General features: G+C 33.9%; 1 protein-coding gene across 3 annotated transcripts in view; it reads right to left on the bottom strand.

The window, feature by feature from the left end:
- Positions 1-2,125: 2,125 nt before the first annotated feature.
- The window catches only part of TMTC3 (transmembrane O-mannosyltransferase targeting cadherins 3), a 69,581-nt gene continuing 52,256 nt past the window's right edge, over positions 2,126-19,450 (bottom strand). For all 3 annotated transcript variants that reach the window (XM_059683741.1, XM_059683740.1, XM_059683742.1), the window contains 4 exons: positions 14,810-14,913; positions 13,417-13,586; positions 9,186-9,412; positions 2,126-7,066 (listed from right to left, as the gene is read on the bottom strand). In XM_059683741.1, the coding sequence (XP_059539724.1) occupies positions 6,261-7,066; positions 9,186-9,412; positions 13,417-13,586; positions 14,810-14,913 (1,307 nt within the window). In that variant the 3' untranslated portion in view covers positions 2,126-6,260. The remainder of the gene's footprint in view (positions 7,067-9,185; positions 9,413-13,416; positions 13,587-14,809; positions 14,914-19,450) is intronic.

The raw sequence follows: 19,450 nt of genomic DNA, 5'->3' as shown, positions 1-19,450 counted from the left end.
TATTCCTAGGTACCTTAATTTTTTTGGTGCAATGATAAATGGGATTTTTTTGTTGTTGTTTCTCTTTCTGTGAGTTCATTATTGGTGTATAAAAATGCCATAGATTTCTGGGCGTTAATTTTGTATCTTGCTACATTGCCAAATTCATTTATTAAATCTAGTAGTTTTTGGATAGAGTGTTTATGGTTTTCTATGTACAATATCATGTCATCTTCTTTTTTTTTACTTCTTCTTTTCCAATTTGGATGTCTTTTTCTTCTTCTTGTTAGATCACTATGGCTAGCACTTCCAGTACTATGATGAACAGGAGTGGTGAGAATGGGCATCCCTCTCTTGTTCCTGCTCTTAGGGGAAATGTTTTTAGTTTTTGCCCACTGAGTATGATGTTGGCTGTAGGTTTTCATATTAAGGCTTTTATTATGTTGAGGTATGATCCCTCTATTCCCACTTTGCTGAGAGTTTTTATCAAGAAAGGGTTTTGGTTTTGTCAAATGCCTTTTCTGCATCAATATGATTATGTGATTTTTGTCGCTCAACTTGTTTATGTGATGTATCACGTTTATTGATTTGTGGATATTGTACCATCCTTGCATACAACAAATAAAGCATTACCACCAAACCAGTATTGCATGAAATATTAAAGAGTCTTCTTCAAGGAGAAGACTTAAATTATGAACAATAAAATGGCAAAATGTATATCTATCAACAACTGAATCTGCCCTAGTTGTTTTGCTCAGTGTTTAGAGTGTCAGCTCAAGGACTGAAGTGTCATGGATTTGATTCTGGTCAAGGGCATATACCTTGTTTGCAGTCTCAATTCTCAGTACAGGTCGGGGTGTGTATGGGAGTCAACCAATCGATGTATCTCTCTCACATCTTTGTTTCTCTCTGACTCTAACCCTCTTTTCCACTTTCTAAAAATCAATGGAAAATATATCCGCCAGTGAGGATTAAAAAACAAAGAAACAAACAAATACAAAAAAACAATTGGATCTAAAAATCAAAACAAACGGAGAACCTAATGAACAACAAAAAACTTGATAAAAAAGTAGAACTGGGGCATGGAAACATAAAACAAACTGAAGAATCTCAGAGGGAAGGGGGAATGGGAGCAGGAATGATTAACCAAAGAACTTATATGTATACTAGAGGCATGGTGCACAAAATTCGTGCACAGGGGTAGGAGGGTCCCCCCAGCTCAGCCTGCACCCTCTTCAATCTGGGACCCCTTAGGGGATGTCCGACTGTCAGTTTAGGCCCGATTGGGCTCCTAAATGCTCACCTGCCTGCCTGCCTGGTCACCCCTAACTGGCCCCCCTGCCGGCCTGGTTGCCCCTAACTGCCCCCCAATGCCGGCCAGGTCACCCTCAACTGCCCCCTCCCTGCCAGCCTGGTCGCTCCTGCCACTCCTCCCTGCTGGCCTGGTCATCCCTTACTGCCCGCTCTGCTGGCCTGGTCGCCCCTAACTGCCCTTTCCCGCAGGCCGTTGCCCCTCATTGCCCCCCACTGCCAGCTTAATTGCCCCCAACTGCCCCCATGCCGGCCTGGTCACCCCCAACTTCCCCCCCTGCTGGCCTGGTCGCCCACAACTGCCCCCTCCATGTCGGCCTGGTCACTCCTAACTGCCCCCCCTGCCAGCCTGGTTGCCCCCAGCTGCCCCCTCTGCCAGCCTGGTCACCCCCAACTACCCCTCCTGCCAGCCTAGTCACCAACTGCCCGCCCTGTCGGCCTGGTTGCCCCTCACGGGCCCCCTGCTGTCCTGGTCACCCCACACAGCCTGCTGTTCAGTCGTTTGGTCATCCCTCACTAACCCCCCTGCTGACCTGGTCATAGGCAGCCATCTTGTGAGGGTTAATTTGCATATTACCTCTTTATTATATAGGATATGAATAACCCATGGACACAGACAATAGGGTGGTGAAGGCCGGGGTGGGGTGGGATCTGGGTGGAGGGGGGCAATGAAAGGAAAAAAGAGGGGGACATCTGTAATACTTTCAACAATAAAGATTTTTTAAAACTGTATCACTGTTTGGAGCTAATTTAACACATGCCTTTCTTAGATGACTGCTAATAAAACTATCTGCCAGACTGTCCTTTTCATTTTAACACTAAAAGGCAGTTCAGGTTAAGGTTTTAAAAAGTATCAATTTAATACTGCATATTTAGAAATATGGTACACACAGACACCATAGTCATATAAAATGCATACAATTTTGAATTACTTTCTTATGAACTGTTAACATGGATGGCTGAGTTTCTAATAGATAAAATTTTGGACAAAGTTACCAGACATTTTAAAGGGGTTCATTTTAAATACCATTTAGTCATGCAGACAAATAGAGGTTTTTATAAAAATAAATATGACAAATATGTGGATTTCTAAGTATAAATTGACATACAAATCTATATCTTTTCATAATGCTTTTCATTGAAATATCTTTAAAGCATTCTGTAACATGAAGTTGAAACCTCAACTTAGATGTAATGAAAGCCATGGTTTTATTAAAATTGTGCAAGTCACATACCAAATATTTACATAAAAGTAAACACAAAATTGCAAACATATTTTTGTCCTACAAGCCATCAACCTCATAAAATTACTTACTGAAATAACTGTAAGATAAAGTTCCCAATTTTGAATGTTCATAAGCAAACACATATAGGAACAATATATGAAAAACTTTATTTTTCCTTCTGAGAAGCAGTGACGGATTAACAAACCACCCCTTGGGGATTGTCAAAGCTTTCCTAGAACTCAAGGGGAGTCGATTCTTTTGTAAAACAGAACTAAAATTACATCCTTCACCAGCACACAAACCTTTTATAAATTTTCTTTTCCAAACTCATATATGCTCACAACTCTGAATCACAGGTTAGTGAACTGGGCTAAAATGTCCCTACCCTTTCAAAGGGCAGCTCCAAAGGGGAAAAAACACATTCCCCTTTTCTGACCTAAACAGCTTGAATAAATTTGTATTATGAATAAAAAGACAAGAAATAATCACCTTACACATTAGTGAACTTGATGGAACTTAGATGGAATAAATACAGCCAAGTACTCAAGAAGCACTTTGTTCAACACCATTTTGATGTTATGTTGATGAGGAAAAAAAAAAAATCAATTCCCAGCTTGGGCCATGTCTGCGTAGAATTTGTATGTTCTCCCATGTCTGCCTGGGTTTTCTCCAGATACTCAATATCCTCCCACTTCCCAGTTTTGCACATGAGGTTAATTGGAGTGTCTATATAGTCCCAGTCTGATTGAGTGTGGGTGTGTAGTGTTTCCCGTGATGGGAGGGCATTCTGTCCAGGATGGGTGCCTGCCTTGTTCTCTGAGCTGCTGGGAACAGCTCCAGCCTTTCTTGACATTGAACTGGTATAAATGGGTTGGAAACTAATTCTCTTACTTATTTTTATTAATCTTTCCTAAATGTATGTATAACTCATTTATTTCAATGGTTATTATCAGGAGTTTTGGGTCTTTATTTAGAAGTTTGGTGAGGTTTTCATGACCGGAAATATGCTGTAGAAAAGTAACTGTTATTTATATCAATTAGCCTGTGGCAAAACTGGTTTCATCATATGTTGTTTCACTGAAAGTAGCAGTTTCCAAGAAGCTACTGATGACATCATGTGAAGACATATTGTACTAGTTATCAGAAGAGCGCATTTCTTAATGGAACTTAAAACATCAAAACTTAACTGGAGAACATGGCCAGCATGTCTCAGTGGTTGAGCCTCGACCTATAAACCAGAGGTTGTGGTTCAATTCCTGGTCAAGGCACATGCCTGGGTTGTGGACTTGATTCCCAGTGGGGGGTGGGTAGTAGGCAGCTGATCAATGTTTCTCTCTCCCCCTTTTCTGAAATCAATAAAAATATATATTTTTTAAAAACTTAATTGGGTTATATTACTTATTTAAAAAGTTAATACAGAAGAGATAATAGGATTTTAAAAATTAAGTTAGATCAGTGGTCTTTAACGCTGACCACAACTTAGAATAACTCGGGGAACTTTTAGAAAAACTTAATAGCTCCGACCCTAAAAAATTCAGATTTAACTGTTGTGGGTAGATTCATATTAAGAGCCCTGTAGATGATTGTAATATAAAGTGAGGGTTGCAAAACACTGATTTGGAAAAATTACTAATTTCAGGTTGAATCTGATTTAAATAAATTATTTAAAATTCAAATATATGAGCACTTCGTACATGGTAGGCACTGTTCTAAGAGTTAGTAAAGAGGAAATTCTTTTTTCTACAAAAATCATTGGATAACAATATATCTTTTATCTTTTGAATGTTATATAACTTTACTAAAATATTGCTCAAAGCTTTTATTATGGTCTGCTGTCATGAAACATTTCCTTCTACTTTTCTAAACTATACTCACTTGCTACTGTACCCAAAGAGATCAAACCCAGAAGCTTTCTTTTTAAAGATATGTGGAAAGAAGATAAGAATAACACAGATTTCCTTTTTTCAAGTCATAGCATATGAGGTATTCTCACTATATATCTGGAGTCACAAAGCCATAATTTAAGAACTGAAATTAGGTATTTAATGAATAACAGAATCTCCTGTATCAAGAATGAACTACCATTAGTGTCAGTGCTTGCTTTACATTGCCTAAAAAGTAATCCAGGAGAGAGCCTCAGGGAACCTAGTACAAGTGTGTCCTTAATACAAACCATATTTCTTGTGACCTATTTATAAAACATTTCTTTTAAAAAGTTACAGGGATATGGTTTTTGAAACAATAGGCAATTAGAAATGTTATCTCAAAAAAAGGAAGACAAAAACAATATATAGTTTCTCAAATACTTCATAATTAGAATTTGCTACTATCCCAGGATGTTAGCATTAACATTTTAAGTCAACACCAACTTTATTAAGTATTACGAAATTCATCTGAAATGCATTTAAGTCAAGAAAAATATTAGATTTAAATTAATAAATTTGCTTTGTATTTACTCTAACAGTTTTCAGGTTCAAATATGCTAAAACCAAATGATCAATTTATTAATTCAATTATTGGCTAATTATCTTTTAGAGCTGGACAGTAGGCCAAATGATGAAATTTTGGTTAAAGTGTAATACACGCACACATAGGAAAATGCAATAGCAATTTGTTTTCCATACTTAATAGAATTAAAACAGCTTTAAAAATTTTATGAAAGCTCAGTAGTCAAAATAAATATTTAATAAAAATACACACCATAACACGATATTAAGAACTTAGTGTTTAAAAATAAACATCACATTGTTTGCCTTCAGTTAAACAGAACTCAATTTAGTTGCTTAAGAAATCTAAGAATAACTGAGTTTTTAGAAACAAAATTAAAATTTAAATAACACTAGAGAGATAATACATCTTAAGATGAAAGAGAAACTTACCATGTTTTAAATCAAAAGTTTAAATAAAGTTATAGTTTTTGAGACTTCTTAGTATGACTATGACCCTAAGAAATATGAATGGTTTGGGGAATATAAGTCAAAGATAATCATGATTATGTGGTTCATGCTGTGAAACTCTCAGTATGTTAAGAAAATAAAAATACAGTATATATGAGCACCATTAGAAATGTATTGTATGTACATACATATATTTAAAACTTTACCTGACTGAAATTTGCATTTTAGAGTGAAGGACAGCACACAATTATAAAAATACATTCTTAATCTCACATGTCATGACCTATTTTAAAATGTTTCATCTAGCATTCCTTCTAAAAATCAACAAAAGAATACACATAAAGCCAGTATTCTTTTATAGGCAAAGTCCCTTGATTAAACAGAAAGTCACTATAGAAAAAATAAGTGTTCAATAAGTGTTTTCAATTCATTAGCAAATTTCAACAGGTGAAGGAAAAATAAATTCAGTAATAAATGGGAATTCACAGAATGAAAAAGCAAATATTGGATTTGCCCCCAAAGGATTATCATTCAGGCCTCAGACTATTTTTAATTGATAGTAGTCATGATTATTCTGCTAGAAGAATCATCCTTCTATAATAAAAGGTACAGATTAGCCACATGTAATTTAATATTTCAGCTATATTCACCAAAACTCAGAAAACTATGTGGTATCTTAGAATACATAATCTGGTGTAAGGTAGGTGTTTAAAAATCTTATTTTGATCCTACATAGAGGCAGCTCATGATACTGTTATGAATCCTTGCTATTTTTCAAAGTTGCCATAAGCAATCAATTGATATAGTCTGAAGTTGTTTGAAACCAGTCACATAATAAAGAGTAATGCTATTCACCATTTAAAATACGTTCAATCTCTTCTAGTCTTTTTAAAGCAGCAACTCTTTTCTTCTCAATTTCTTTTATTTCTTTTGTTGTTTTGTGAGGGGTCTCACTGTCTGTATCTTTTCCTAACTGCTTGTTGGCTTTAGATGAACTTTTATTATCACTTGTTTTGATTACCTGTGTGGGTTGGGGTTCACTTCTTATTTCTTTTGGATTTTCAGGTGGAATTTTGTTTCCTGAAGTCTTACTAACTGGGAATATTGGTTGTTCTATTAAACTAGATGCGGAAATTTTATCCCTGACTATATTCAAATGGCGCTGGATATATTCTTCATGTGGTGCTAATGCCAATGTTTCAAGCAGGCATCTTTCAGCTTTTAATAAGTCTTTCTCTTCAAAATAAACAACACAAAGATTGTGCTTTCCTTGCACATTCCTTGGATCCATCTCCAAAATCTTTTCGAAACATTTTTTTGCTCCAAGTATATCTTTCTTTTGATTCATCAGAATGTCTCCCTTTAAAATGAGACCCTTGATATGATCAGGATAGTATTTGAGTAACTCTTCTAAAACTGGCAAAGCCAGTAATTCCTTTGCAGTCTGAGAATACAGCAGAGCCAGATTAAACAAAGCACTTCTGAAGTCAGGTTGTAATTTTATGGCTTTCTTCATCCACATCTCTGCTTCAGAGTCCTTTTTGTCATCCATGGCAAGCATTCCCAGATTGAAATAACCATTAGCATCTAGTGGCTCTTCATTTATATAACTTAAAAGTCGTTTTCTAGCTTCAGGTCTGAGCTTAACCTCACCTATGAGTAATTTAAAAAAAAAACAACAACACAAAAACATTATATTGTTAGCAAATAAATTTAATCTTGAGGAAAAAAGCCACTTTCATATTTTATCTAGTTAGATTACAAAAAGAGAGCATCAAAACAGCTAATTGCTGTACCTAAATCAAAAGCAGAGAGGGAAATCTTAGTCTTCATTGGAAAGAGAGAGTGTGTTTGACACTGAAATGCTCGCAAAATATCTCCTTACAGTTTAGAAGCTAACTGGGAGTAGCAGAGAAAGAATAGAGAATTAAAAGAAAGAGGCGTGCGATTTGCCAACAGACATGCAATCAATCTTGATTCCGTTAACATTGTGACTTTATACATTGAACAAGATATAGGACTTCTCTGGGTTCACTTATGAATTTTCTTGGAACTACATGAGATGGATGTAAAAATGCTTAGTAAACATTAACTATTATTGGGTAACAAAATGTTTCTGTCTTATTAAGATTTTTGTATGTTATTTCAAATTTTTTAGGATGTTTCAAAGGTAAAAATATACCATTAAGTATAGTTTATAAATATATATTTGGATTTAATAAATATTTATTGAGATAACTTTATTGTAAGTAAATACAAATGAATTCAAGGTCTACAACTATAAAACTTAAGGTACAAACTTGTGTTGGATAATGGGCCCTTTCATGATTACTAAAGTTAGCTAACTTCCCCTTAACCGGTTTGGCTCAGTGGATAGAGCTTCAGCCTGTGGACTGAAGGGTCCCAGGTTGGATTCCGGTTAAGGGCATGTACCTTGGTTGCGAGCACATCCCCAGTAGGGGGTGTACAGGAGGCAGCTAATCGATGTTTCTCTCTCATCGATGTTTCCAACTTTCTATCCCTCTCCCTTCCTCTCTGTAAAAAATCCATAAAATAATAAATAAATAAATAAATAAATAAATAAATAAATAAATAAATAAAAAAGTTAGCTGACTTCACAAAAATATTAGCTCTTCTCTAAATTTATACTTTTTTGAATACCAGGCTAAAGCTCTCTTCTATTCTTTTATTTGACAATATGGTAAATAAAGAAAACTTGAAAATAAATCAGTAGGCTTAAGTTCCTATCTTGGACTAATTACTACAGGCAATATAAAGTTATTATATATATTTGGTCCTCACTTTCTAATCCACTTTATAGAAGATTGGTAAAAGTAAACTTGCAAGTCTTGCTCTAAAATAATATGATTTTATGATTCATTCATTTTTTTGTAAAAGTTTTTTTTTTGTTTTTTTTTAAAATATATTTTATTGATTTTTTACAGAGAGGAAGGGAGAGAGATAGAGAGTTAGAAACATCGATGAGAGAGAAACATCGATCAGCTGCCTCCTGCACATCTCCCACTGGGGATATGCCTGCAACCCAGGTACATGCCCCTGACCGGAACCGAACCCGGGACCCCTCAGTCCACAGGCCAACGCTCTATCCACCGAGCCAAACCGGTTTAGGCTTTTGTAAAAGTTTTTTAAAAAATTGACTTAATATGTAACTCTATTTTCCAAATATAGAAGATTATAAATCATACAGTTTTCTTAGTACTAAAATCCCCATATATAAAAAAATCCTGATTTATTATAATTCATAATTTAGTTTTGCTAAATCATAGAAATTATAGGAAATTACAATATTTCAAAAATAGTAAAACTGGATATAAAATAATAACAAAAGTATTTGGTCTTATGAATCAAGAGAAGATAGAATATTGTTTCCTAAAACATACAATGCTATTAGCTTCCTAGAAATAATTATGTAAAAATTTTTACAAATTCAGATTATTTGAGCAATATATATATGAGATTATATTTTCGTGCATAAAGTGACAGGATTAATAAGACATTGCTTAAGAGATTGCTTTAAAACTCAGTCTTAACATATATATACCCGAACAATTAGACTTGTCATATATGTAAGTGTATATTCCTTGAGAAGTTTAAGTATGTTAAAAATTCTACTTATAAATCATTTATACAATTTTGATACAAACTATCCATTCACAAAATGTTTGCTACAGGCAATATATTTTAAATTAAGATTTTATTATATTTCTAATTACAATGTGTTTAAATGTAGAACTATTTTGAGAAAACATACCTGATTCTTGCATTAATATACCAGAATTGAATAATGCTAGCTTATGTTTTGGATTTAGTTCTAAAGCACGATTAAAGTTTTTAAGAGCTTCATTTGGTTCTTTAAGTTCAATTTGAACAATCGCCAAGTTGTACCAAAGATCTGCATTATTTCTGTCCAACTCTAGTGCTTTAAGATATGCTTCTTTTGCTTTGAAAGGTTTATTCATTTTTAAAAGCAATTCTCCTCTGTGGAAAAATCAAGCACAAGCTTTAGTTACAATATTACCATGTCAGTTGGTAGATACTATTTTTCACACATTTTAAGCTTTTCCATATATTCACAGCTTTCTTTTTTCCTTTTAACTGAGGTTCTTAAAGTTTTCTTCCAAAATCATCGACTAGCCAAAGTAATACTGAGAAAAAGAACAAAGCCAGAGGTATCACACTCTCTGATTTAAAACTATACTACAAAACCACAGTAGTCAAAAACATTACACAGAGCTGGCAGAAACGGAATTGACAGTCCAGAAATAAACCATACATATATGGATAACTAATTTTCAACAAAGGAACCAAGAATATACAATGGAGAAAGGAAAGTCTCTTCAATAAATGGTATTGGGAGAATTGAAGAGCCACATGCAAAAGAATGAAATTAGATTACTATCTTACATCATAAACAAAAATTGACTCAAAATGGATTAAAGACTTGAATGTAAGCCCTGAAACAACAAAATACATAGAAGAAAATATAGGTGCTAAACTTATGGACCTTGGTGTCAGAAGGTTTGTGAACTAGACCCTAAACTTAAGGAAAGTAAAAGCAAAAATAAAGGAATGAATCTATAACAAACTAAAAAGCTTCTGCACAGCAAAAGAAAACAAACCCAAAATAAATATCAACAAAACAAAAAGGCAACCAACTGAATGGGAGACGGTATTTGCAAACAACATCTCCAAAAGAGGCTAATATCCAATATATATAAAGAACTTACACAACTTGCCCTAACCGGTTTGGCTCAGTGGATAGAGCGTCGGCCTGCGGACTCAAGGGTCCCAGGTTCGATTCCGGTCAAGGGCATGTATCTTGGTTGCGGGCACATCCCCAGTAGGGAGTGTGCAGGAGGCAGCTGATCGATGTTTCTCTCTCATCGATGTTTCTAACTCTCTATCCCTCTCCCTTTCTCTCTTTAAAAAATCAATAAAATATATATTAAAAAAAAAAGAACTTACACAACTTAACAAAAAACGATCCTATTAATAAATGAACTAGCTATACAGATGGCCAACAGATGTATGAAAAGCTATTCAACATCACTAGTTATTAGGGAAAGGCAAATCAAAACATCACTGAGATACCACCTCAACACCTGTTAGAATGGCTATTATAAAAAGACAAGAAATAACAAGCATTGGAGAGGTGGGAAGAAAAGGGAAACCTTATAGACTGTTTGTGGGAATGTAAATTAGTGCAGCCATATGGAAACCAGTATGGCGGTTTTTCAAAAAATTAAGACTAGAACTACTATATAATCCAGGAATTCCTCTTCTGGATATTTACCCGAAAAATATGAAAAACTTACCATAAAGATATCTATATCTCTATTTACAATAGCCAAGACATGAAAACAATCTCTCTCTCTCTCTCTCTCTCTATATATATATATTACTCATCCATAAAAAGTAACAAATATTGCATTTGTGATGACATGGATGAATCTTGAAAGTATTATGCCAAATAAAATAAGTCAGATGTATGATTTCACTCATACATAGAATTAAAACAAAAAGCAATAAACAAATAACAATACAGAAAAAACTCACAGATACAGACAACAGGATGGTGGTTGCTAGAGGGGGAAGTGGTTGTTGGGGGGAAGGGCAAAGTGGGGAAAGGGGGTTAAATATATAGGGATGGAAGGAAACTAAACTTTGGGTGGGAAACCACACAATGGAGTATATAGATGTCAAATTATAATCTTGTATACCTGAAAATTATATAATGTTATTAACCAATGTTATCCCAATAAGTTTAATAATAATAATAATAATGACAACAGTAAAAAAAAACAAACAACTTTTGGAAACTGTCCTCAAACATGAGTCATAGCTTTGGCAAATATGGCTTGGTATGTTTTCAAATATGATTTAAAAACAAAAGCGTGCCTGACTTTAGAGAGTACAATGTGGGGAGGTATTCACAGAAAAATATATTCTTTGACTATAACTTGAAAGGAAGCAGACTAGATTACTTCAGAAAAATAACAGCTACCAGAGTGAGAGATAATTTGTCAGAAAACCAGGTGATAGTATTTTAAGAAAGAAAAGAAAAACATAGTGATAGGGCATTTTAATATATAAGTCTTACTATCCAAAAAGTAGAACATTAGAAAAATTTTAACCCTTATCTTCTATGCATCCTTTAGACATTTTTTATTTTATTGATTTTTTTTTAGAGAGGAAAGGGGAGGGAGGAAGGAAGGGAGAGGGAGGGAGAGAAACATGGATGTGAAAGAGAAACATGGATCAGCTGACTCCCGCATGGGCCTGACCAAGGCATCGAATGTGCCACCTTTTGGTGTAGGGCAGTGGTTCTCAACCTTCCAGTGCCGTGACCCTTTAATACAGTTCTTCATGTTGTGGTGACCCCAACCATAAAATTATTTTCGTTGCTACTTCATAACTGTAATTTTGCCACTGTTATGAATCGTAATGTAAATATCTGATATGCAGGATGTATTTTCATTGTTATAAATTGAACATAATTAAAGCATAGTGATTAATCACAAAAACAATATGTAATTATTTATGTGTTTTCCAATGGTCTTAGGCAACCTGTGAAAGGGTCATTCAACCCCCATAGGGGGTCGCGACCCACAGGTTGATTACTGCTGGTGTAGGGGATGACACTCCTACCAAGTGAGCCACACAGGCCTGGGTCAGTGTATTCTTATAAAATGACCATTCATTGGGGGTTGGGGGATGGGAGGTAAAGGGAGCTGGGGGAGAATTAAAAAAGCTGATCTGGAAGGGGCATTGGTGCCACCTGCAGATACCTCTGAGAAATATTGCTGAAACTGAGGATCAGAATTTGAAAACTATTTTATAAATCTTTCTAATATGGTTCTATTTCCTGTTAGAGAGTTTAAAACATCATTTTTATTAAGTACATATATGAAAATCAATTTAAGTATGGATGTATTATAATATTCTTTCCTAAAGTATCAGCATAGGAATGAAATCAAATGAATGACTATTAGTATTCTTTTTTTGTTGTTGTTAGAACTCAGCAAAATAATATTCCCATTTATTTTTGGACAACATTGTTTCACACATACATCAAATAGGCAAAAAAATAAAAATAAACAGCAACTTCATAAACAAAAAAAATGGAAAAAAAGAAACCTTTTTATCTTTGGCCTTTTTAATCATTTCATACAAACAGACTACTTATACTATAGTAAGTACATACACAAAAAGTTACTGGAATGCTTGGAATAAGATTGTTTTTTTGTTGTCATTCTTGATTTTTACGAGGTTTTTTTCCTATTAATAATCTTTATTAGGGAAATTTTAAATGAGTGTTTTTCTAAAATGTTATCTTTTTAAGTTGAGAGTGTTAAATAATTCTTTATGTATTAACACAAGAAAGGTTTTATTTATAGATGCAACCCCACTAAACTTAGAGAATTTCAAAAAGCACTGAATAAGGCTGAACAATGATGGCTCCCTAATAATTTCAAGATCAAAAACTTATTAAATTCTGAATGCATTTTCCACATAGAAACAATGTCATAAATTATGCATAGGTTAACATGTGTGATACCAAAAACTTATTTTTAATGACAACTAAATAGTTTCTTTGTGGTAAAGGCATTAATAACCTGTCAACTCTCAGCATTTATTTAAGAAAGCTCTGAGAGTTAGATATTAAAAGTACTAATTATAAAATGTAAGTTTTAGGTGTTTTACATAAAATAAATTTGGTGATAAGAAGCAAATGAAACTAAGGAGCTTCTTTCACATAAAACCTAAAGCTTGCTATTATAAGTTATGGACTCCCCTGTCAATTTCAAATCAAATCAATTTAATTTTGATTGCTAGTCCAAAATGGGCTATGTTTCTATGTTAGTTGCAACTAAGATTGTGGAGGGGGAAAAAGCTAATTTAGTCAAAATAGTCAAAATGTAACATGCAGATAGATGCAGCATCAATTTTCTATAACAATAGCTTAACATGAACTATAATACCTGCTAATGTAAGCCTGTTTGAAGTCGGGCCTCATGCTTATCGCTTGTCGATACAGCTGATCAGCTTCTTCTAGCCGGGACTCATCTGCTCGGATCAGGTTGGCCAGATTAATATAAACGTTTAGGTGGTTAGGGGCAATTCTGGCTGCATATTTTTTACCAGGAATAATCTGTTCAAAAGAAAAGGCATTTCCTTAAGTTGATATTTCATTACCAAATAAAAATCAAAAGTAAGTAAGCCTAGTAGCTTATTTAAAATATACACAGAATGTAAAAAGATAACGCTATTAGTTTTACTGCTACTATATTAAAATAAGTCATAAAAATGTGAAAGCATCTATAGTCAGAGCATGTAAAATAATATCTTCTTGCACTAAAGAATATATTTTTTTCATTTATGCCAGCTTAAGAGAATGAAGTCATATAAATCAGAACTTTTACAGGTTAAGGTATCAGTATATTTATGTCAGACCAGAAATAGAACTTAAGACTCTTTTCTCTGTCTAGTGTATTTGTTAAATCATGTCAACTTTCATGTTGTTAGCAAAATATTTATTTACTGGTTGTGACAATAAGGTAGTTAATTACATTTCATAGTTATACTAAAACCTCGCTTGTCTGGTGGAGTTAAATTATCTTATTAATTGATTATTCATGTTAAATAAACATTATCATAAATAATATATGGACTCAAATTTTCAATGAGCAGAATGAATTATATCTGATAAAAATCCACACTGAACACAATTTAACTTTAGAATCTTAGGAATGAATTCTTAAGGTATTATGTGGTCCAATTTTGTTTTTTAAAACATTTATCAAACTAACCATTCATTTTAATATTACTAATATAATATTACTACTAATATAATATTAATACATACTAAAATCAAGAAAACTGTAGCCAGGGTAAACCATCTTATCCCGATGATGCATAGTTAGGTCAAGGGCAGGATCAGATTTTCCAAAATATCAAGACAATCTTGTATCATTGTAACAACTAATGGACACAATATAGCAACAGAGATGTATCCATTTGTTTTATTCATTTATTTTTTTTTTGGTAGGACTAATGCTAAATTTAGTGCTTAATGTACATACATACAATTCTCTTCATCTAAAGTAATTTAACTCACTGATAATTTGTAATAAAAAATATCAAAAATTCATTAACTATGAATTTAGTTTTTATAGACTATATGAAAATTTTTTTAACTTGAGCTAGAAAAGTAAGTTTATTCCTTTATTATACTTATACTAAATAGATGGTTCATTGGACACCTTACTTTTATATCAATAAATTGAAGGAAAGATAAGGATTTTCCATCTAGATAATTTTATTCAATATGGATATTTAATAGACATGACACAACAGGAATAAATGATAACTTACTTGAGGCATCAGTGACTTGGCCGTCATATAAGATTCTTCAGCTTCTTTGGTTCTATTTAAATTTTTATAAGTTCTTCCTACATTCATGTGGGCACCAATATCATCTAAAATTTTAAAGAAATTATTTGTTGACAAATATGCGAAATAGAATTCAATGTAAACTACTAAGAGGACATGTTTCTTGCAACAAAAACAATAACAAAAAATGCAAAAGCAGGCATTCCTCCTCAAAGTTCTAATACAACTTGTTATGATTTATGATCAATGTAGCAAACTATTAAATAAAGTACTGTAAAGACAGAAAATACACATATAACATGAAAAAACAATCTGAATGTACCGCTGATGGATTAAGACATGAGAAGAAAGAAAAAGAGGCAATGAAGAAATGTGCATCATTTTTCTTCACTGTATTTTAATATACTATACTAAGGCTTGCTTCCATTTCCTAAGCTCAGAGCTTTGGCATTTACTCAAAAAGTGTGGCTCAACTAACTCTAAAAGTAAAAAAGGATATACAAGTAAAAAGGATCATCATAATCTCTAGAATTATTTTCAGTGTTATAACTAACAAATATGCCATAGTGGGACAGGGGCAAAGAGATATGAAAACACTTTGTGACTTTGTTTTATAAAATGTTTGTGAAATGTGAATGCAAGTATAATGGAATGTTAGTATTATATAATACTACTTAATATGCAGCAGCCCATCTCTCTTAAATAATAAATTCCTATATAATTTATTTAAAACTTTTTGAAAGTTTTAAATATCAGAAAATTTTGTCTCATTTTCTGATGCAGAAAATTGAATCCTCAGCAAATTTATTCAGGCGTAGAAAAACGTGCAAATATAATAAAAAAGATATGAAAGTTTAAGATACATTTCCCAGTAAATATTTCAAAGGTCTGGAATAAAGACAGAAAGAAGGGAGATCTTAAATCAGACAAATTTTAGCCAACATGAATCTCTAACAGACACGACAAGGTTTCAAATTGTGATTACTACTTGCCTGTGACACCGATGATTTTGCAATTGTGGAATAGGTCTCTGCCTGCAACTCCCAGGACACATAGGGGCCAAGCATATATATCTTAGGCATTCCCCTAGGAGGAGAGTAACAGTCCTAAGATCTTATTACATTATGTTTCAGGCTGGCAATTGTGTGCACCGCACCAAAATGGTCAGGTGCAGTACAGGTTTGATTAGAGAACTAGGGGACAAGATTGGGAAGGAGGTTGATTTTAGTTTTTAGACGTATTACTGAATCTTATGGGATCTCAGGAGGCGGGGGTAAAAAAAAATGCTTAGGCCAACCATTCCCAATCCTGCTTTTAAAAATTTTATCTTAGCCCCACACAGCTCTATCCAAATAGAATCTTCAGGAATAGAATCTGCAGAAATGTTTTTAAAACGTTTAAAAGGCAATTTTGATGTAGAGCCAAGGTTGAAATTCACTGCATTACCAAGTGCACATAAAATAGGTAGTCTTTGCTTCTAGGTAGCTCAAGTTTTTTAAACATTAGATAAACTTACGCCATTTACTATAGAGATCAGAAATGTAGTCAGGCAAAACTAAGAATATGTAAAACCTGAAAAAAATTAGTGTAAATAAAAATGTAATTGTCAGCTAAGTATTTAAAATGTTACTGAAACCAGTTCTAACCAGTCTTAAAAAAAGCTTATCTATTTGGATGAAAAACTAGGAAAATGGCTACCCACTAGAATCAGATCTCAGAATTATGGAGAGCAGATATTGTCATCAATGACACTAGACACTAGAGTAAGCAGACCCACTTTCTCAAAGAACAAATGATAGCAATTAGATAGCCTTTAGCATCAAAAGGATTACCCAATACAGCTAATAAAATGACAGACATAAGTTACAAAGTTTTAGGATTGCAGAGGAAGAAATAGCATTACTGGTAAGACACATTTAAATTTGGGGGGGGGGGTAAGAAAAGCAAGCAAGATGTAAAATTTGGTGACATTTAAATGACTAAAAAGCTATAAAATTTCAAAGAACAATCTTGTTATTATGAGTGCACTATCCAGGCCAACACCAGCAGTCTGTCTTTAATTCAATGTAAAGGAGGAATGGCAAGTGTCAGGCAGCTCAGTGCCTAATGATTCCTCAGCCAACAATGAAGGTGAGTATTCCCCCATTGAGGGTGAGGCATCTGTGTTGCTTCCCAGTATTTCCTATTCGAAACTTGTCTGTCAATGCATTTATAAAGGTAAATTATAAACATATGGAAACTCCTAAAAACTCTTTAAAAGTCATTTATTTCCATCTTGATGGCATTCAAGTTGAATAACAGGTCCATGATTCTTTTCTAATATAAACAATTTTAAAGATTTGGACTTGGATAAAAACGAAATTATTGATTTTACGGTAAAAACAAACCTTGAAGAATTCTGGTGGTTCTTGAGAAATATCTATCCTTGTCATGTAATGGTGTTTATGGAAACTGTAATTCCAACTGCAAAACTTTTATCCTTGCAATACTTTTATCTTTTTTAAACACTTGTAACCAGCAAAACAAAACAAAAAATGCAAACAGTTGTTCATTTAACATGATATGCATATCTCATGGTCCAAGTCTATTGTATAGTTTATATTCTCATTCTGGCTAAGAAAGAAAAGCCTTTGGACCAGCGGTTCTCAACCTGTGGGTCGCCTAAGACCATCCTGCATATCAGATATTTACATTACGATTCATTACAGTAGCAACGAAAATAATTTTATGGTTGGGTCACAACATGAGGAACTGTATTTAAAGGGCCAGAAGGTTGAGAACCACTTCTTTAGACTGATTTTTTTTTTTAAGTTAACTTTACAATGTTACAGATTCCTACTCCATGCAATGCTATACTGTTCTAGGGCTTAAATAGCATCTTTGTGTTTGCTACTCCAAAGGTTTATATCTAGCCTTGACCATTCCCCCTTATCTCCAGTATTGTAAATCTCTATCAGTATATCTAACAGGGACAAAAAAGGACTTCTGACTCTCCTCCCTATGTGTCATTTCATTTGTCAAATCTATCTAAGAAGAGCATAGCTAGAAAACAAAGACTAATTTGAAAAGCCCCTGAATGACAAATTCAATGTTTCTAAGTATGTGTACTTTTTCATAATAAATTGCAATATACTGGTTTACCTGTTTTCTTAGTCCATGGCTTATTAGAAACAACAATTTTGAGAGTATGGTCGGGAAATCATACTAAAGGAAAGAGGTTTAGCAAGTACCTCAAAATCAGCAAAATAACAACTGACAATGAAAGGAAGTTATTTTAAAACTGAGTGCCTATACCTGGCAACATCCTATAATATGCACTCTACTCACTAAATAGAATTAAACATGCACATAAACATCCACTTACACCATTTAATTTAGTCTTTACAACAATGCAATGAGAAAGAATAACTGTTCTGATTCAGAAATGAGAAAGATAAAGCTGAAGGGGCTTAAATAACATCTTCTAAGTCTCAATGTCCCCTGTTTATCTAACATCAAAGATAACTCTGCTTCTCAAAAAACTCTAAAAGACTTTATGAAGTAATAAATTAAAACTATTACAATTAGTGACCACTGATTGTGGATAAGACCATGCTAGATGATGCAGAGGGTATGAAGATGAGTAAGATGTTCATGCTGACCCAGGGGAGTTCCTCAGTTTAAAATAGATAAATATTTTTCATAAATAAACAGAAATAAATATGATATAGTACTAAATAGGAAATTACAAATATCACAGGAAAGACAGAAGTTGTAAAAAGTTTTAAAGATGAGCAATATTTGCTTCTAACAAAATACAGGGTTTTGTTTTTTGTGTTTTTTTAGAAAAGAAGCCAGGTAAAAAGGGTTGTAAAAGATGGGTAGGATGTGATACAAGGTGGACTGAAAAGAAGGGAGAAGCGAAGAATTTATACTCAAAGAAGCAGAGGTGAGGAAACCTGAGATATGTACCCTATGTTTCAAGAAAAACAAAACTATATAGAGAGCCAGGGGAGATACAACTGGGTAGCTAGACCATCAGTTATATTTTTACAAATTTCTCTTCACCATTCTCTGACTGACATTTGGCTTTGCCTTGGGGACTTGACACTGTGGCTCTTCCAAGCGGTGCCTGTGTTCTATCCTGTGCAGCTCTGGGCCAGGAGGAACGGTAGGTGTCCTCTTTGAGCCTTACCACCCCAGACCATTCCTATTCCTTTTTAAAAATCAATCATCTCTAAATTTCAGGTCACTAAATTGTATTGTCTACTATCCTCCTTGTTGCAGTCACCGATCTTTGGGTCAGGGATCCTGGCTCCTTGTCATTCTCTCCATCATCAAGGTTGTAAAAATTCTTGGTGATTTCAAAATTTACGTTGACAAAATATTCTACTACGTGGCCTTGATGCCTTTTCTCCCGATGATTTTCACCTCCTGCCACTCCCTATGCCTCCAAGAGCATTTAGAAATGTGTGTATGGGGGTACTTTTTGGTCACCATTCTGAATGGGAATTATGGTATTTTGTGTGTGTGGGTCAGGTTTGATACATATCCTGAAAAACAGTTCTGCACACTCGAACAGTATTCCTACTGAAAAATATTTATACTCTAGCTGGATTCTACTCAGACACTAAAACTTTCCAG

The sequence above is a fragment of the Myotis daubentonii genome, chromosome 2 (assembly GCF_963259705.1).
Source record: "Myotis daubentonii chromosome 2, mMyoDau2.1, whole genome shotgun sequence".
In the NCBI taxonomy this organism is placed as follows: domain Eukaryota; kingdom Metazoa; phylum Chordata; class Mammalia; order Chiroptera; family Vespertilionidae; genus Myotis; species Myotis daubentonii.
Note: the sequence above shows the minus strand (reverse complement) of the source record. Positions and strands in the feature narration are given on the sequence as shown.